At 35.5% G+C, this 21,442-nt stretch overlaps 1 protein-coding gene across 1 annotated transcript; it reads left to right on the plus strand.

The window, feature by feature from the left end:
* The first annotated feature begins 11,372 nt into the window (after positions 1 to 11,372).
* On the plus strand, positions 11,373 to 19,378 carry LOC120265169. Its single transcript, XM_039273058.1, has 4 exons — positions 11,373 to 11,757; positions 12,855 to 12,932; positions 14,678 to 14,777; positions 19,212 to 19,378. Exons 1-4 carry the CDS (start codon positions 11,488 to 11,490, stop codon positions 19,376 to 19,378), a joined length of 615 nt encoding a protein of 204 aa, XP_039128992.1. The 5' UTR covers positions 11,373 to 11,487.
* Positions 19,379 to 21,442: the final 2,064 nt, after the last annotated feature.

The following is a 21,442-nucleotide window of genomic DNA, read 5'->3' on the forward strand; positions in this document are numbered from 1 at the left end:
CTCCTCCACAACAGCTACACTTACAATCTACGAGCAAGGTAGCTTATATAGACGCCTCAACGTCCCAAATATAGCACATATCTCTTTTAGAATCTCCGTGGCTACTAATTTAAAACCTTCCGAAAATAGCTGTTGCAACTCTTGTTGTAACATGAGTTGCAACATGGCCCTGACTGTTAACTTGACTGAGTTTTGGTTAAGTTGCAGACGACCTTAAGACCCATCAACTTCTCGGTCATGCTTAGTCCGAGTCGATGCAGCCAAATCTCCCGATCCCGACTGCCGGCAACTAGCCTACCTCCTCAGTTCCTCATCACACAGTCCCCTCGTAAGGGGCGCATGTCCTTGTGTGTCTTTCATGAAACATACCAAATTTGGTCTTCAATTCATCCAAATTTGGTCTTCAAATCTTACCAAGAAAGATCCTCAATCAATCATCTCAATCACGCCAACAATAGGCATGTCTTCAAATCTTGCCCTTCAAAGTTCTCAATCATCCTCATTAAGGTATTTCTTCAATTAAGCTTCATCCATATTTAGTCTTCAATCAAATCATCTATATATGGTTTTTATATGATCTTGTCTTCAAATTGTAACACCTTGCCAAAAATAGCTCCACCAAGATCTTCAAGATTATTGCCTCCAAGTCAAGACTCCTTGCCATGTCACCAATTATGCTACGTCACACAGGTTGCCATGTCATCTTAACTATGTGTCAAATCATGCCAATAATAGTGCGGTTGCACTAACAATATTTTCCATTTTTAGACACAATTAGTTGAGAATGTTTTTAACCAATGTTCTGAAATTTGATCTAGGGAGTGAGCAAACATTTGATTCATAATGTTTTTTTCATTTTTAGACATAATTAGTTGGGAATGTTTTTTATCAATGTTCTGAAGTCTGATCTAGGGATTGTCCCGAGAAGGCTCTTAGGTCACAGGTCAATGGTTGAACCGGGGTTAAACCAGGGTTGATCCAGTTATATAATTTATATTTTAATAATTTTAATTAAATATAAATATATAATATCTACTATATAAATTACTAATAATTAAAAAAAATGATAATAATAAGTATAAAAACCAAATGATTTTTTTATAATTTATAGATACCAACAAATAAGAGTAATCTTGATAAACTCAATGTCTTTGAATATCATATAACAAATTATTATGATTTATAAGCATAATGATTACCATGTATATGGATGAGGTAAATCATAAGCATGTATTTGATAACATTATATTAAAAAATAGTGTAACATATAAACCCATATTTAAGACTGATTTCAATTAATCCGATTCAGTTTTCAAAAGTTTATTATTAATTAATATTTAATTAGATTATGCATAGGAATATTTATGTTTCACACTATTGAAAATTAAGAGGGCCATGAATTTTTATTTTTATAATGTAAAAATATATAAAATTTTTTATTATAAAATAAATTTTTATAATAAAAAAACTTTCTTTAAGATTTGGACGCAAGATCTCACGATTGTTTCAAAACCATTTACCATTTAACCACTTGAGCTATTAGCCTATGGAAGATTACTAACCTTTGAAATTAAAAAAAAAAGTTATAATAATATTTATTATTTATAAACCCAGGTTGACTCAATCTGGTGACCTACTTAGGTCTGGTCAAACCAGTCCCAACTGGGCGGGTCAACCTGGGTTTCAAAACAATGTTTTTCTTTTTAATAGTTTTGGAGAGATACTAATAATTATATCATCATTTATTTGTCTGCTTCTTTCGAATATTATATTTTAAAATGCTGCATATTTAATAGTTTTATATTACATATTTTTGTTACTAGAATATCATATGTTTATTTACAAAAAATTAACTAAACAATATTAAGTGGTAGATCCTTCCTTGTAAATTACATTGTAAGAAAATGTGAATAAAAAAGAATTTGAGAAGCAAACAAAATAACTTCAAAAGTCATCACTTGGGCAAAAATACAAGAGACAAGTTGAAATCTTTTAGTTTGCAAAATAATAATAATAATAATAAGGGGAAATTACCTAAAAGTCCCTGTACTGTTTGAAACTTCCACTGCAGTCCCTTTGACAATTTCGTTTCCCATTAGATCCTTCCTTTTTTTAAGACATGTTCGTTTCAACCCTTGCTGTTAGTTCCGTCAGTTAAGTGGAGGTAAAATGACTCAAATGCCCATGTAATCATGTGAGATGAAAAAATAAAAATTTCCCTCCAAGTCACATCAGATTTAATGCAAAGTATGGCCAAGCAATCCAATGCAGCATCCTTGTCAAAGAAAAGGTTATACTTCACTCCTTCTTCTCAACGTTGCCATTGTTCTTGAAGTTGTGCTTCTTCATCTTGGTCTGGTTGTCGAAGCTTCAACTTCGTCTCTCACCTTGTTTAGTTAGCCAGCTGGAGTGAAGATATTTATACGTAAGATGTTGTTGCTTCTGTTATTGTTGTTATTGTTCTTCTTCTTCTTCATCTTCGGCATCTTCTTCTTCCTCTTCTTGTTGTTCTTCTTCTTCATTTTGTTCATGTTGTTCTCCGTCTTTTACATCATTTTCTTCATCTACTCTTCATCAACTTCATCTTGTTAGCCTTCGTCTTGGTCATCTTCTCGTCATCTTACTCATCTTGTTTTCTTCTTCTTCTTCTTCTTCTTCTTCTTCTTCTTCTTCTTGTTATTCTTCTTATTGTTAAGTTCAATTAAGCATGCTTTTACATCTGTAATATACGAAGCTTAATCACTTTATACAGGGCTGTTGACATACAGAAAGATATATTACGTGACCATAGTGTTTGTCTTCCATACAAGCGCGCTTGGATGGGGAAGGAGGTTGTGAGGTCAGCGATCCACTGTAGCGAGGTTAGTAGCTTTGATTTGCTTCTATGGTACGCAGATAAAGTATCCGTGACAAATCCCGGTAGCGTTGTAACCATTGAAAATGACGGCGAGTGGGTTAAGCGTGTTTTTTTTTTCATTCGGGGCTTGTTTATTAGGGTTCAAGCACGGGTGCAGCCCGTTACTTTTTATTGATGGAACCCATTTGCTAGCCAACTATGGCGGGATTCTGCTAGGGGCTACAGACAAAGATGGCAATGAAGGCCTATTCCATGTAGCATTTTCTATCATCGATAATGAAACTGATGAGAACTAGACTTGGTTTCTTGCTACTCTTGGGGAGGCCTTATACGGTAAAGATACCTATGATAAAATTATAACATTCATATCAGATCGATCTAAGGGCTTGGTCAATGCCGTTGCGCGAGTCTTCCCCTCATCACTACATGGTTATTGCCTACGACATTTAGAGGCAAACTTCATGAAGACCAACTCTAGCCTCAGTAAAGCTTTGCGAATACAATGCTGGGCAGTAATCATCAAAATTGCGTACGCATACACGTCCAAAGAGTTTGATGCAGTTCATGAACTTGCATGTCTATCAACCGATGCAAACGGTTGGTTGATGAATAAGTCCGACGTTGATCATTGGTCGAACTATTTATTTAAAGGAATGAGATGGTGCGAGATGTATTCAAACGTGGCAGAGTCCTTTAACGTCTGGATTAAAGAGGCACGACATCTACCAGTAACAAGCATGGTTGACTCTATCAGGTTAGTGACCAGTCACCTACCGGATATTGTCATGTGTTTCCGTGAACTATATTAGCATTTATGTGTATTATATAGGTATTGTGTGTATATAATTATTATTTATGTGTATCTAATAAATATTTCTGTATATATAATAAATTTCCTCTGCAACTATCATTTTGCAGGTTTAAACTTATGAATATGTTAGCCGAAAGACGTGAACAATGCAACAACTGGGGTACACACCTTTGTCCTGAAATACGAAAAAAGGTTGAGCAAATCGTTGATGAAAGTCATTTCCTTAGAGTTGGTCATTTCTACTGATGACACATATGAAGTCATTGACAATAACAACAACGCGGTCAGCCTCCAGTCTCGTAGCTGTTCATGTAAAAGGTGGGAAGTACATGGCCTACCATGCAAGCATGCATGTGTAGCGATTATGCAAACAGACACGAATATCCATTCTTATGTTGCTGATTACTTCATAGTGGAATGGTATCATCGGGAGTATGCAATTCCAATATCCCCTGTTCCCGACAGTGACAAGCCATCTGATGACAACCGTCCACTATGACTTCGGCCACCAATATCAAAGAAACGGCCAGGACGTCCTAGAAGAAAGCGGATAGAGTCACAAGCCTTCGATGTCCATGAATTATATTGTAGCCGGTGCCACGAGGCTGGCCATAACCAGTGATCATGCAATGCAGTCATAGGGGACTAACCATTGTAAACCTCACGCTAGCGTATGAAGTTTGATTTTGCTTTCACATGTTCGGAAGCACGACTTTTATGACATTTTTATTTAGCTTTATTATTCTCTCGTTTGTGTGTGTAAAACCTTATTTCCTATGTATATGTTCTTCTTGTTGTGTGAAGAATACATTTTCCTGTGTATATTTTTGCGTTACTGTGTATATTATATAATTTGCTGTGTATTAAATCTATAATCTATGGTTTCCTGCAGGTGGTATATGTACTAACTTTCAAATACAAACAAAGTTAGACATTACAAACGCATGATCTCATATGGAATTGCGTAACTGTTCATGTGTTTTTTTCCCAGTACTTTACACGTTTTCATCGTCCCTCACTTCATCAAGGGTAGCATCTTCAGTAGTAGATTCGTTGTTGTCTTCCTTGACTGCGATGGTGTTCTTCTCTTCGTTGCCGTCCTCCGCATCATTGGCGGTGTCCTTCTAACCTGCAACGTTCTCCTCCGTGGCGACCTCCTTCACAGTCTCGGCGTCCTTCACGTCGTCGGCGTCTTTGTCACCTTTGCTGTTCTTCTCTCTGGCAGAAACGTCCTCGGTGTTCTTTTACTCGGCAACATCATTCCCACCTTCTATATCATTCTCACCATCACTTTTGTTATCAGTGGCGGTGTCCATCGCACCTTCTATGTCCTTGTCACCTTGGCTTCCCGTCTCTCCGGCGGTCTCCTCACCTTAACTGTCCTTGTCCTTCTCTCCGGCGGGCTCCTCACCTTCTATTTCCTGGGAAGCTTGGTTGTCCTTCTCCCCAGCCGCATTCTTCTCACCGTCGGTGGTGTCATTCTTCACACTAGTGCTTGGTATAATTTTCCTCTTCATCGCGTCGAGAAGTATACGGGCGACATATCGGAGCCGAAGGATTTGGACGTCCGATTGTGATATGGACAATTCTTCCCTGTTAAGAAGCTGCTCCATTTACCGCATGCAATAGACCGGGCAATCAACGGTGCCGGGTGCTTGCTGGGGGCAATCCTGTACATGCTCAAGTGGGAGGTCTCGAAATGGATTACTTTTAGTGTTGACCTCCAGGCATAGTTCGAAAAAATCCCACTAAACAGTTTAATTAACCCTGTTAATCACTAAATAGAAGCCATATGAAAGCATATCATATTTCTATAAGATATTATTGACACTGACCATGTCCACGGCATCAGAATCATAAATGTCGGAGATGACTGAGGAGTTGTGCATGTCCTTCTGTTTCTCATTGTCCAAAACGAGCAGATGGTAATAACCATGAAGTAGGATTGGCATAAGTATAATGTCAGTTGTTTGGTGCCCGTATATGATATCTTCCATCATGTACAACGCATGTTCCGCAGCGAATTGCAATTTTTGCATAACAAGAGCCAACGGCCGTGTGACAACGCCACGTCTCTTGAATGCCAAAGGATTTGTTAGCAATTCAGTACGAAGCATGAGTACGAAGGCATCCAATACATCATCGTGGACATTTTCCTTCCCATCAAGGAGGATGAACACATGGGCACGGGTGGTATACCCGTAGTCGGTATCATCCCTCCAGATGATAGAGCTGCACAGAAGAAACACACAACCAAATATAAATACGCATACGCACAGGTAGCAATATTTATACACACGAAATCAAATATATACACACAAAAGTAAATATGAACACAATAAACTAAATATATACACAGTAACTTAAATACACACACATGACACAAGATTTATACACATTAAATTGTAAATATACACAATTAAAAATATAATATACACATGAAATAGTACCTGTCGACACGTGTGTTGAGGAAGATGGAGAGTGCTGCCTTTTGAAATTGTTTGAGCCTTCCCCAACCCGGGTAGGACTTTTTCTGTGGTAGGAAGACAGTGTCAGCCTCCTTTTGCTCCTCGAAGTATGGCTGCCCTTCTTGTTATGTGACCATCGCGAGCGGCGCTTCTGCAGGTTTTTCCTTTCTCAAAGAGTTCAGGAATTGAAGTAGTGCATCTACAGCGTGTAATGCTGCCTCATCATTTCCGGAGTCGTCACTCGAGATGGAAACCTTTTGAGCAGGTTTGTTCTTCTGTGCTGGGCCCTTACTCCTTGTAGCTCTCCTTGGTTGAGCCTTTCTCGGTGGGGGTCTCTTTGGTGGAACCCTTTTAGGCGGTGTCTTTTTCGCTGGGGCTCGTTTTGGTGGAACCTTTTTCGGAGATGGACTACTTTGATGTTTGCCTTGCGCAGCCATGCGTCGTGTAACGCATTTTTGGGGACCATCTTCAGCCTCGACTGTGATCTTGGTGGCTATTGCGTCTTCAGGAAGCGGGACATCCGGCAGAGTTTCATCCATGGCTTGTGATGCAGCTTCTGTCTCTTCTATTCCAGCTTTAGGAACGGGAATTTCGTCACTACCGACTGAGCGATCAGAAGCGGGGACCTGTGATGCAGCTTGTGGTTCTTCTTCCTGAGTAGCTGCTGGTGCGACTTGAACATCCTCTGCATCGGCTCCAACATGTGGTGCAGGGATGTCCGCATCGCCGGTATACTTTATATTGTACTGCGTAGAACTGCTTTTCCAAACTGCGGCAACCCTTTTTTGAACCCTAACGCCGTGACTAGGGGACGATCCCCGACGAAGAGGGCCGCCCGATCTCGCCTACCTTCACAGTGGGGACCCGAATCTCGAGGCGGTGACGATGAGTCGACCTTTTTGCTTTGCATCTTCACGCTCACGCCGCCTCATAGGAGCTCGCAGTCACTGGAACTCCGATAAGACTTGATTTAATAATTGTCGCATTTCATCATCACTTTGCGAACCTCCCCTATGCCTTTCTCGCGCGTGACCGCCGACGGCCAATTTCTTGAGGGGTGGTTGGGGGGATTGGTTCTGGCGTCGCTTCTTTGTTGGCTCAAGGCTTGATTTTTTTCCCAGCGGCCGGGGGCCTTGTTTATCGGCGGGACTGCCTTGTATCGTAGTCCGATTCCGATGCTCTAATAGGGGTCTGCTCCTAATGATGCTTAACAATACCAACTAACATATTCTCCTCGTCGTTAGTTGGCAGAAGTTCGGAGAACTGCTAAGTAAATACAAGGCATTATAACGCTAGAACATTGGTAAAAGTTATACACAGTAATTATATAATATACACAGAAAACAAAAAATATACACAGGAAAAGTATATTATACACATGAAAATGATACTATACACAGGAACACAATTTTATACACATGTACAGCATTGCAAACACTGGAAATAACACATTCATAAAATCACCAATCATTTTAGACAATAATAGGATTTCCTTACTTTTCTCCCTTTGATTGAGTTCAGTAGTGGCTCGATAGACGCCGACTTGATGAAACTGGAATCCCCATAGGATATAATACGGGGTGTCTTGCCTATTCTTTGTTTCTTGACACTGCCTGTCACCTCATAAAACCAAATAATGAGAGCAATGGAATAGCCTCTCAAATAGCCTGCACTAGGGCAGTTTCCTTTACAATGAAGTTTGACACGGGCGGCTGTCGCAGGGATGTCTTCCATCATCCACTTGTGAGTAGTGTGTGCCCATGCGTACTGGCCTAGTGACCCCAAATCGTCGGCGTACCTTACCACGAATGGTGGAGCATTTAGACAAGTGTTGGTGAACAGAATCGTCGTCATGAAGTACACCACAAGTAGCTTCACGAAGGTCTCCTCATCACCGTGTTTGCTGCGAACAATTCTCAGTAGGCTATCTTTGATTGCATATCGGTGACGGTTGTGCATTTTATGAAGAAAGTTCTTCTCAAAATCTGACTGGACTCTCACGTGCTTGAAAGAGAAAGCATCTCCATGGCAACTGAGGCCTAGGATGAGAGCGACGTCTTTTGATCTGAACGGAAGCATGCTTTGTCCTATCTTAAACATTTGGCGGTTCTCGTCGTACAACTACAGTACCGCATCGAGAACCCCTCTCTCTTGTAACACGGGAGCGATGTCCATAAAATGGGCAAATGACATACTGCGGAGTATCTCCCAATGGCGCCTATTCATTAGTTTTTTCAACTCTTCAATGGTTTCAACAACTGGGCCCAGATAACACCGAGCATTAACAAGTATTTTTGTCATCTTCTGATCTATATAAAAAAACAAACACAAACTCAATCACTAACAGATAAGTATCATTTTTACACAATAAACCACACAGTATACAAAGGAAAAGCGAGAAACTTTACACAACAATATCGATATTATCAAATGAATTGCACAACATTACACAGAAAATAGGGAAACCCACTCAGATAACCCTCCTTCCAGGGCAATTAGATATGTCTTCTCACCTTCGTGTTGCCTTTTTCCGTGGAGGTGACTTGCCAATCTTTCACACAAACTCGCCGGAGATCTTTGCCAAAGAAATTCGTCAACAAGTGGAAACCGGGGATGAAAGTTGTCGGAGATCTCGAAGACGAGGTTTCGCAAGAAAGAAGATGAATGGAAAAAAGGACTTCGGCAGCGTTCATCGATATAAGAAGAAAGCGAGAGGATGCGACCTTTGGCGGAAGGGAGGGTTTCGTTCCTGACTCCCGAGGTTTCGCCGTCCAATCACCAAACATCGCGAGCGGTTCCCAACGAAAAAGCGGGGGTAAAACCATCTTCTCACACCGGTTCAATAAATTTCACAGCACTCAACTCTCTCAGGGGTAGCAGCGTCTTTTCACAACCCACTTCACGCCTCCGTTAAGCCTCGTTATTTGTTTTTGGGCTGAAAAATAATTTAAACAAAAAGGAAGGACCCCTGCGGAAACATAAACATTATGGGGATTAAAAGGAAAAATTGAAAGTTTAGAGGGTTTTTCTGGTACTTCCCCGTAATAATAATAATAATAATAATTCTTCAGGGTTTTTTTGGACCCCCACTCTATACTATATATAAAAAAACTATAAAATAAGAAAAAAGAATTTACTGAACTTATTAAACTAACCTCTCATTGATATATTGTTTCATCACGATTTAAATCACAATGTCATTTTCTTGTTCCTTAATGGACCTTTTGAATTCTTTTAAAATCATGTTCTACTCCGGGTAAAGATCTGTCCGAATTCCATTTGTACATATAGGACAAATAATTTCAGAACCATTTTTTTTTTTAATTCGTTTCATGCTTTACTCACCTTCCCACAAACTATTTTGTGTTCATCTATATTATATAAGTGGTAATTGTAATAATAATAATAATTTCATAATTGTAACTGTCCCTTGAAAATTTCCATACTTCAAGCATTTTTTGTGAAGCCAATCATTAAAATTAAAAGGGGTTTTTCTAAAAGAAGAAAAATGAGAAATAGAAAATTACAATACATAAAGGCATCAATCAATATAGAAGGCAAACAAGTTTCATATATATATATATATATTGACGATATATATATATTGACGAAAGAGACAAGCGTTATACATAGGCGGGCGCAAGGGCTGAGAATTAATTATCCAATCCACTCAGTAGGGACGAGAGAATTGGGCTGGTCACATGCAATTGATGACATGTAACCATTGTCACTTCCAATGAATCTTGAATTCGAGATATTTTAAATGTTTCACCTTTCTTTTCTACAATAAGGTCAAAATACCACTAGACTATATAAACCTTTTGATAAAGACCATATTGTTCAAGTGCCTTTTCTTTTAAAGAGCAAATAAATTAATAAATAAACCAAAAATATATAATACAATCAAATAATATCATTTTTTGAAATAAAAAATATTTATAGTATTATTTGAACGTAATGTCATTTTGGATAATTTTATGGGAATATTTTTGTGGGATTTTACATGAATTATCCTTTGTGGGCGTCTAAACACAACCCCCCGTTAAAACTCCCCCCAAAAAAGGAAAAAGTAAAAAAATTAATGAATAAATTCTATAAAACAAATATTTAGTATTATTTGAACGTAATACCATTATAGAAATTTTACAGGAATATTTTTTGTGGGATTTTACCTGGATTATCCTTTACGGGCACCTAAACACAAGCCCGGTAAAGATTCCCCAAAAAAGAAAAAAAGGAGTAAAATTGTACGAATAATTTTTTATAAAACCATAAATTGCTAATGGCATTAAGCATTATGTTACAGAACTATCCTTCCGGACATTTATAAACAACCCTAATAAAGATTGCAAAACATCTTTTTGCTTATTTTATAAAGTGAATAAGTAATTCATCTCAAATATTAATAGAAAGAGTTGATTCCTCAATTTTTCCCTCAATAAAATAAATTTATCATTATTCCACTGCAAAAAAACAGGTGGTTGATAAATTCAATAAAACGTGAGATTTAGGGCATGTTTGGGTTGTCTTTTTAAAAGCCCAAAAGCGTTTTTTTATAAGTTAAGCACTTCTGGGCTTTGAAAATTATGTTTGTATTAGTTTTTTGGTAAAAGCTGAAGCTGTGAAAAAAACTGTAATACAGCTTTTTTCAGAAGTTGTTGAGGTGCTTTTCTCAAAAGCACTTTTTAGATTTTTTTTATAGATTGTAAGATTACTAAAATACCCATGTCTTTTTATAAAATTTTCCCACCCTTCATAGCCCTGACTTCTCCAATGTAATTATAATTAATATAATAATAATTGTAATTATAATTAATATCATAATATATTAATTTATTATTATTTTTATTATTAGTGCTTTCATTATAATTAATACCAATGTCTAATAAGTAACTTAAACGAAAAACTCAACGAACGCTCTATTTTTAAGTAATTTCGCCACCTCTAAAAAGCTCTTTTAAAAATCTCCATCCAAAACAACTTTACATATATAAAAGTGTTTTTGCTTTTAAGTTATCCAAACATAAAATACTCAAAAGACTTAACTTACTCTTAAAAAGACTTTTTAAAAAGTGCTTTCTACAAATAAATAAAACTCTTTTTCCAAAAACTAACCCAAACAAAGCCTTAAACTTCACTTGAGATTGATTGTGTTATACATCCAGGTAATACTATGACTATGATATTTTGGACACAAAACTACAAAAGAACTAGTCAGTGTCATTACAGGCACTATACTACCAGCTCGCTGTATGGCAGAGACAGCATTCGCTCAGCAACCAGACTGACAGAAAGCTTCACTATTCTCTCTCTTTCTCTTTGATCTCTATACTGTTTGATCTCTATAGAGAATGGCTTTGCTGGCTTCGGCAATCAGCCTTCCCACCTCTTGCCTCCAAATCCATCGCCCAATGCGTCTTCGCACTCTCCGCTGCTCCCCCGTTGCTTGCCTTAGCTCCTCTCAAGACCCTAGTCCTCCCCGTCAGAACGTCTCCCAGCCTGAAGCTTCCTTCCTGGTTCCTCCTGCTCCCCATCCCAACCCTGCCTTGGATCACGACCTTTCTGGGAGTAGCAGTCCTACTCTTGTTATGTCTCCTGCCACTGAATCCACCGTAGAAAGGGTATTGTGCTTTCTCTCCTTTGCATTTTTTGTGTGTTTGTTCTAAATAGGGTTTGTTGATCATGATGATTTATTATAGCTTTTTATTTAATTAATTATGTGGTGTGATGATGTAACAATTGAGTTCAAAAGGTGATGGGTACAAAATTTTATTTTTGGGACGTTGGTTGATTGAATTTTGAACTAATATGTGTTTTTGGTCATAGAGTTCTCGCATTTTCAACTAGATTAATCTCAGTTATGGAATAGAGTTTCTGTTAGGCGTGTATTAGCGAGAATAGGTTTTTTACTGGAGTTAGGAACTTAGGAGGGTGATCTCTATTATTTTCTTTATGGTTGGAAATTGAAAATGTGATTTATTGTGAGAAATCCAGCTTAGCTCTAGTCTGAGACAAACTTTCTCAATGTTTGGAAACAGCTCTAGTATGGGGGAAAACCATGAAAATATGAATTTTGGCTTGACCCAATTTAAATATAAAGTGGATATTGTTTGAATTAATTTTGAGTTAAACTCAAGCCAGGTTAAGTTTGTTCAAGTTCAACTTAAGGACTCTTAAAAGTTGGACCATTTGTATGTAATCTATGGAAAATTATTGTGGGCTTCCCACAGACCTCACTTGAGTGCTTTGCCAAATTTTTTGTGCTAACAATAAATTATTTTATATTATGATATTGTGAGCATTGTCATCAGTAGTCGTTGTTTCATCCTTCTGAACCAGGTAGTTTTACCTTCCATCTCTGCAATTGTTTTAGCTTCACAATGTGTACTTGAATGAGCTACCTCAGTTTTCCATGTTCAATGCGAATTTTTTCCTTGAGAGGTCCGGTCCGCTTGCTGTTACTTTCTATGTCCTCAAGATGTATCTTGGCAATAACAATCTATTTAAAATTTGGTATTAATTTGAAAATATGCCAAGTTGCTGTACTAAGCTTTCATTTTCTCTAATTATGTTTCAATTGGACTCTTTATACTATTTCCATTATGCTTTTCTTGCCTAGTTTACATTAGCTTGTCTCAGATATAGTGAAAATATGAGTCATATTTACTAAATGTTGATCTTAAACTAAGAGTCCTGTGTTCTTTCACTTGCTAAGCAGGTAATCTTTGATTTCCGCTTCTTGGCACTTTTGGCAGTTGGAGGTTCACTAGCTGGCTCTTTATTGTGCTTCTTGAATGTAAGTTCCCTAACTGTACTTGCATGAAATCATCTACTATCTTCTGATAATTTTTCAAGAAAGTATTTTGCAAAGGTTCAGGCGTTTGAAACAAAATGCAGCTAATGAAATAATTTTTAACTGGAGCCTAATGTTTTCATCACCCAGTCCAATCTGCTTGAGCATTGTCATGCTGAAACTACAACTGTAACAAATCGAAATTTTATCATTTCTTTACAACACATGGTAAAGAATAAGACCTTGAGTGTTCTTTCTTGATAAGACTGTTTGGATGTATAAAACAGCTTATCAATTTTAATATCATTTAATGAAGAGAATATCATTCTAGTAATTTTGCGTATGCTGACAAACTGAACACAATCTGAACATCTCTATTTTAATTTTGGCATTATAAACATCATCCTGTTGGAGTTATATAATATCTCCCAATTTCCAAGGTTTTATTTGTAAGTTTTTTTTGGACCTCAGTGACAATTTTTTTTCATTTCTTGAAAAGCTAGTCATACCATGGTTTTGCATTTTGCCTTTTCCTATGGTTATGTTTCAGAATAAAACAAATTCATTTCAGTCCAAATAAAAATATTTCAAGAGTTTAAATATACTCTTCTTCTTCAAAAGTTTAAAAATATACTAGAAGTTCTTTTTGGTAGTCATTAGATTTTTTTTTTTAAATATTTGAATGTAAATATCTATATATGTATGTATAAATAAGGGGGCATATTATTAGGTAGCAAACATCCAGTTGATGGAATTGTCTTGTGGATGAGGATGGGGCATAGGGCACCAATATTTTCAGTATAGAGAAAACGGCCATGCCCTCCATATTTAGTGTATTCCAAGAGATGGGTATTCTGTGGTAGAGATATGGTGCAATAATGGCCTATAGAACAAGGTGGAAATGAAGCGAAAATGGTGTTTATGAATAATGATGAAACACAAAACACAAAAAGCACTGACAAACCTCGGAGTAGTGCCAATAACCAAATAAAATAAGGTTGAGGTTTCTGGTATTTCTATTGGTTAATGGGATGATTCTGCTTGTTAAAATGGGGCGTGCCGTTAACAAATTACTAGTTTTCCCTTAATCAATCAAGATTGTAAAAGAGATTCCATAATTTCAGTTCAAATTATCATAGCTGAAATGATTCGGTATTGCCAGATGCCCAAATTGTGGTTCACGATTCTCTATGAAGAAGTGAATGTGCCCATTATATCGAAAGTATTTGCCAGATTGTGCTTAGTTCAAGCAAATGGTTTTATTTCTCAAGTTGTGTAAAGAAATTCTCATTCCTACTGTTGAGAAGGATATTCCTGTCCTTTCTTCTCTTTTGCACTTGTCCTGTATTTATTTCTATTTCAATAGTATATCAACTCGAGTCATGCTTTGCCTTCCATTGCAATTTGAATTTAACAATAGAGCATGTTATGCTTCAATCTTGTATAATATGTTCATGCTTAAAAGAGAGGCATGAAAATGATTATTCTTTGAAAAGATAAGTTTGTAAAAGATATATCATGAAGTGCTGATTCATTTATTTCAGTGTGATAACTTGTTCCAGTTATGATAAATTGGTTTAGTCATTTAGAGTTTGTATTTCTAAATAATACATAATTATTTTATTGACTATTTGCATTATTCAAATGTTTTTGCTTTAAACTATATTTGTGAAAATAACAAAACTGATGAGATTTCCATTTTAGGACACATTCTTAGTGTCTGAAATTATTTTACTTTATTTTATTAGGGTTGTGTATACATTGTTGATGCTTACAAAGTTTACTGGACTAGTTGTGTGAAAGGGATCCACACAGGGCAGATGGTTCTGAGATTAGTTGAGGCTATTGGTAAGGATTTCTATTTTCTCATTTTGATTGTCTATTTTCTTACTTTAATTGCTTTCGCTGGTTACCAGTATAGATTGTTTTCATTAACAGATAATTAATTTCTTGTCATTATCTTAGTATACTTAACATGAAGCCTGACAGAATAATTACTCCTGTTACCAATGTTTAAAAAATCGGTTGCCTTGAGGCGATAGGATTTTGCCTCAAAACATACGCCTCTCATTCAAATTATGAAGCGTATGTTTCTTTTCGGTGAGGCGGTACCTCAAGGCACATCGTCTTGAGGCGCAAGAGGCGTGTGCCTCGCCCAATGCCCTCTTCTTTCTCCCTTTATATATATTATATACACATTAATATATTTATATATACATATTAATGTTTGTTTAAATATCAGATAGACTATAAATTAATGTTTTTAATTTATTGAAAACCAACTTTTTTAAATTTCATCAAAGTGATATAATTATGTATTAAAAAAATTAACAAACTCAAAAGCTTATTGATATACTTATGAGTTTACCTATAAATAACCAACTAATCATTTAAAATTAAAATCGATAATCTAACTAATCTTTAAAAATGAAAGATAATTCTTTAGTTTTTTAAGTAAGTGGATAAATCATAAATATATTTAAATAATTTTTTGGTTTTTTACAATTGGCCACTTAACTTTTTTACTAAACAAATGGTATATATATATTTAAAAAAGTTATTTTTTTATAAGAAATTTTTGAACTATGGAGTAAGTTTAAATTAAAAACCATGAAAAACTAAAGAGGATTGAACTTTTATTATGAATTTTATGATTGTTTTGTTACTTATTATTTATTTTATTATTTTTATTTTACTATATATATATGCAAGGTAGTCAGACTCGGACCGGCCTGGCCGGTTCAACCGGAAAAATTGGGAACCGGCCATGTGGCCGGTCCGGTCATATCCCATTGAACTGGGCATGGAAAAACCCGGTGTTAACCCCTCAATGTGAGGATTTTTTTTTTACAATATTTAATACTTTATTATTTTCTCATTAAAAACCACAAAATCATATATAGTTATTATTATAAATTTTTAATTTATAATCAATAAATAGAATTACAATATATCATAAACATAACAACAAAAATTAACATTTAAAAATCAGATTCATTATTATGTTATGGTAAATACTTTCTAAAAATTTATTTTATTCAAGAAAAAAAATAACAAATGAGTGTAATTTTATTATAAAATATAAAAATAAAATATTCTTACTAAATAAAAAATAAGAAAATTTAAAACAAAATAAAAACTCAATTGAGATTGGTTAAGTTACATAATTTATTGATAAAATGTATAACCATATAAAAGAATAAGAATTAGTAAATTAAATTTTTATTTATTCTAACAAAATCAACCAATAAACAAATAAATAAATAAAAATCACCGAAAGAAGTTCGATAATTATATATTAATATATTAAATTAGTACATATTTAAACACTGTAAAAATAAGTAACATAATTAGAAAACACTAGTGTATATAAGGTCATTTATCAATTTAAATATCAACATTTAGGAGTTTTTCATATTATAATTATTGTTTTAATATTATATTTGCTAATAATTAATTATTATAATATTTTTTTATTTTATTATTGACTTGTTTCAACCCCGGTTTGATCCGATTGAACCCATTGACCCCTGGCTTAGCCGGATCTGACAACCTTGTATATATGTATATATATTTTTAGTTTAAATTGAGGCTTACGCCTCATACCGCCTCACAAAGACAAAATGCCTCAGACACGCCTTTTGCCCTTTTTAAACATTGCTCCTGTCACTTTTTTCGTCAATTAAATTTCTGTTGAAACTCTAAACACATCAAGTGTTTTTGACTTGTAGTTTTCAATATCATGGTTACTAGATTCTGCAACTAGTAGGATGATAATATTCCTTGGCGCAACTCTTCCGACTAGTCCAAGAATAATCATCTTGACTGCAACTTAGTGAATTTGATTGGAAGTATTGGCACCCTTGAAAGCTGTTTTCCTCACATATATTTGACTTGCCTAGCTATCAAAGATGTTTTACAATAGAGGCCGTCTTGTTAGACCCATGAGAGAGCTCAAGAAATTCCAATTTTGGAAGGCTTTTCCAATGCCATCATAAAGAAACTTAGAGGCTTACAAATTCTAATGCCATCATAAAGAAATTTGATATGTCCTTGGGCCAACCATCATACCTTTATGAAAGGAAGGCTTTTCTCTTTTTTACTCTTTTCTTTTCCCTGATCCAAAATATACCTGGTGTTTCCTTGGTGGTAACATGGTAATTGGAAGATTTTGTAATGTCCACCACTTGTTGCCCAAAATTTATGTTGCATTCCCTCTATTTTCTACATATATGCTTGACGCTGATTAGCTTGTTTTTAAGATCCCTTGGCTAACTTTTCAAACTGTGCTAAGATTAAGCATGATCTAGTTGAAGAGGATCAATTAAGAAGTTGGATAAGACAAGTTCTTAATGATGGATCTAATGGGTATAAACCCTAGTTCAAACCCTGGATCTTCTTGTTTGGAGATTGCTTAGAAACAAAGAAAGTGGCGGAAGCGTACCTGCACTTGAATCCATTGATTACGATGAAGGTGATTGGGTCTTGTGGTTCTTCTCACTAATCACACGCAAAGAGAGGAGATGGGAACCCTAATTCAGAAAACCTAATTCTGAATCTCAATTATTGCATGCTCAGTCAGGGACCACACCCTATTTATAAGAAATCTTTATGGAGCTAATTATAAATCTGCCCATCATAGATTTGACAATTTTGACCCCAGAAATTCTACACAACATATGATTAATATGTATATCCACACATTTAAAATTAGATAATTAGGACCAAATCCAAACTTGAATCAGATCACAATTTGGGTCCATTCAAAACTTGAATATAATAAGATATACACAATTATAAACATTAGTTGTGTACGTCTACACAACTTATGCACATAAGTCCTTATATCCCTACATATTCTGTGGTCCACAACCCAACAATCTCCCACTTGGACCATACAATCATGTACCTTCGGGAATTCAAAATTGTGTATAAATTACTATCAACAACCAAATGTAATTACAACTGAAAAATTATCTAAATCAATCTCGTCCATCAGCCTCATCTATACATGGAACATAAGGGCAGTCGTCGCTAGTACAATGCAACTAAACCCACAATGCTCAAACATACTGACTTAACTAACGACATAGATAAAGTGTGGATGTGTAGCATGGAAATTATAAGCTAATGTGATCTACGCTTGTCTATTTCCAACTGGTTCAACTTTAAAGTCTTTATGAGATCATAGTTCAGAGCAAAAATAAACGATAAACTTTATAAAAAAAAAACTAATAAAAAATGTCATGACATCAACATGAATATCAAGCTATGAAAAATAAACTCCAACTAATCAGAAGCATTCATACTAACAACGCCCATGCTAGCAATATGTTCATGAAAAACTGTAGGCGCCAATGTTTTTGTAAGGTTGGCTTTTGATTAACCTAAATCTATCCCGATTAAAAGCATATTGAGTTCATTTAAAAAATTAAATAAATAATTTTTTTCTCTCAAAATTTTAGCCAATTTTATGAAACAAATATGATAGGTTATCGAAGTATTTTATTTAGCTCGATGGATGTGCTTCACTTAAAAGTTAACACTGAAATCTACCACAATGTAAATATAGTCACATACATGCTCAATTAGAAAGAGATGTAAGTTGGTGTACTCATCGTGTTAGTTATACACTTAGATCTTGTCTTGCCATATCTTACTGCCAGATCGAGTTCAGGAATAAATTAAAGATGTTATGATATATATTCACAATGTATCAAAAAGAAATTGAATTATTGTCACTACTGATTAGCGCTAGCTAAATTCAAGCTACTATATAAAATAGAATCCTAGTTAGATGTATGTTTATAAAGCTAACCATGAGTTATCAAACTCCAAACTCCAAAGACTTACTCAAGAAATCCAGTTTGATATGAATAATAAGAATACTGTCACATTTTGAAATTTTAACTGCCATCCATCATCTATGTGAGCTTCTCTTGTTGAACTGCAGTTGAGATAATACCACAAAGAAGAAAGGAAGAAGGACATGTGAAGTCTTTTGACGCGACAGTGGATCAGATGTATAACTGATTGAAGGTGGTCTGGGAGCCCCATATCATGATCTAATATTTCACTAGGTTCCTAGCATGATGGAGATTTTTTGATAACATGAAAATTTCTTCTTTTATATTTGGTAAACATAAGTCTCAATCTACTTGTTCCTACTGCAAGATTTTCTGCAAATTTACTAAGTTCCCCATTGTTTCATTTAATTTGACTTGTTCATACAGTGCATACTATACTTAAGGCTTTATATCTGCATTTCCATTTTGCTTTCAGATGTTTATCTTGCTGGTACTGTGATGTTAATATTTGGTATGGGCTTGTATGGACTATTCATAAGCAATTCACCGGAAGTGCCTGCCCATAGAGATCGTGCTCTCAAGGGATCTTCCTTGTTTGGAATGTTTGCTTTAAAGGTAAAAGATATTTTCCAAATTCTTTAAATTAAATGCTTACAACTATACTATGTAACTTGTTGAATTATTGCAATATCATATCTATCCTGCTATCTTATTCTTATTTGCTTATTTTTTTAATTTTTATTTTTTGTAAAGCAGGATGTGTATAACGTATATGTTTCAGACAATATCCGCTAACACAAGTCATAAAAGTAAAAAATTACATTGTGATAGACTGAAATTGAGCAACAAATAGCTGATATTATCCCTTAACTTTTTCCCCATCATCCTTTTGGTCATGTTTGTGAGACTTCAGTAGAGCGTCATCAATATCAAAGATGCTTTCTCATTCACATTCCATTCGAAACACCCTAACCTTGTTCTCTGCTTTTCGTTTCCTCATCTATATTTTAATAATTCCAGAAAATTTAAGTCAAAATGAGGACAAATAGGAAGCCAGGATCTCATTGGCCATGTCAACATGCCTTTTGGCTTTCTTTTTGCATAATGCACCCCTGGTTCATCTAATCTGTGGTATGGTAACTAAAGTATTTTGAGTTCGCATAACTTTATATATCATCATCACTTGAGTTCTCTCTAATGTCTTCTGAAGATTGGATTATGGACTCTCTCCCTCTACAATTTTATGATTCTCCCTTGCATCTATTAATAGAAATTCTTTGCGTACTCATATAACCCCAAAAACTAAAGAAACTGATAAGATGAGGCTCAAACTTATCTATTCATACCTGTATTTACTGAATTAACTGATGTTGGACTATTACATTTTTCTAATAATTCCCTGCTTTTGGTGTTATAGCGCAGGGAAAGGCCGAAAATGGATGAAGATCAGTTCACTCGATGAATTAAAGACAAAGGTAGGTCATGTTATTGTCATGATTCTCTTAGTAAAGATGTTTGAGAGAAGCAAAATGGTGACAATAGCCACAGGGTTGGATCTTCTTAGTTATGCGGTGTGTATCTTCCTTTCTTCTGCTTCTCTTTATATTCTCCATAATCTTCATAGGGAGTAAAATGTTCAAAAATCCTATGTGTGAATGCTTTGTATCATTTTTAGACGGTTTCCAATGGAAACGTATACTTAATGATAATTATATGTGAGACCCTTTTTATTGTTCATGTAAATGCAAGTAAGCAGCAGTATGAAGGTGGGTGACTTGTTTACTCTTCTGTGCTTATTTGTACTCATAAGTAATGGTTACATGGTGACATTATATAGCTTAATCAATAAGGTCTATGATGGTGATAGTTTCATGTAAATTATAACATTTATCCGGAAATGAGGATGTTATTTGTTGAAATATTGACTCAAATCGACTACAAATTATTAGAGTGATTAGATTGCAGTCCAAATTGATTTCGGAATTGCAAAGATGTGATTTAGTCTGAACTTGATATGATGTATTGGAGGGAGTATATTGTAAATTTGAAAAGTTATAAATATAGATTTGTGAGGAAGATTAGTAAAGATTGAAGAGAGATGGACAGTGAGTCTGAAAAGGTAAAAACTGAAATAGCACAATGCCTAAGCAATTGAGAGTTATTGTGTTCTCAATTTATATATTTTTATTTAAGATCACCTCTTATCAAATAAAGTATAATCTTTCCTTTATATTTTGTTATTTTGGATATATTTACAGTTTAGTCCCCTGCGCAGAAGTGAGTTTTATAGGGTAAATTTTTCCAGTGAGTACCTAAGTTTGATTTTTACATCGCTCGAGCACTCACAGCTTGTATCAGGGACGAATATGCTTTTACTTCATTTCTCCCGCGGGTAATCGATGCGTGATTTTTGACGTGGATGTCGAAAGCTTGCGTGGATGTCCCGGTCCACGCCATCGACTCGCCACCGCTATTATTAACCAATGTGAGTGGTCCACTGAGGATGTACACGCCGCCTATCTGTACGTCCCCACGCGGATAAAAAACCACATCGGTTAAGCTGATCGAAGCTGGATGAGCTCGGTGACGCGACCTGTGGCATCCACGCAAGCTTTTTGGCATCCACATAACCAAAAATCCATAGAAAACCCTCAATTACTCCGCCCGAGAAATGAAATTAAAACTTGGTGCTCATTTTGATACAAA

Source organism: Dioscorea cayenensis, chromosome 7, assembly GCF_009730915.1.
Source record: "Dioscorea cayenensis subsp. rotundata cultivar TDr96_F1 chromosome 7, TDr96_F1_v2_PseudoChromosome.rev07_lg8_w22 25.fasta, whole genome shotgun sequence".
NCBI classification, from domain to species: Eukaryota; Viridiplantae; Streptophyta; class Magnoliopsida; order Dioscoreales; family Dioscoreaceae; genus Dioscorea; species Dioscorea cayenensis.

Bases quoted from the DNA above. Each gene is read 5' to 3' on its own strand.
- LOC120265169 (XM_039273058.1), top strand. From the start codon at position 11,488: ATGGCTTTGCTGGCTTCGGCAATCAGCCTTCCCACCTCTTGCCTCCAA. The intron at 11,758-12,854 runs GTATTGTGCTTT...CTTGCTAAGCAG, and splicing joins CTGAATCCACCGTAGAAAGG to GTAATCTTTGATTTCCGCTT. The intron at 14,778-19,211 runs GTAAGGATTTCT...TTTTGCTTTCAG, and splicing joins GAGATTAGTTGAGGCTATTG to ATGTTTATCTTGCTGGTACT.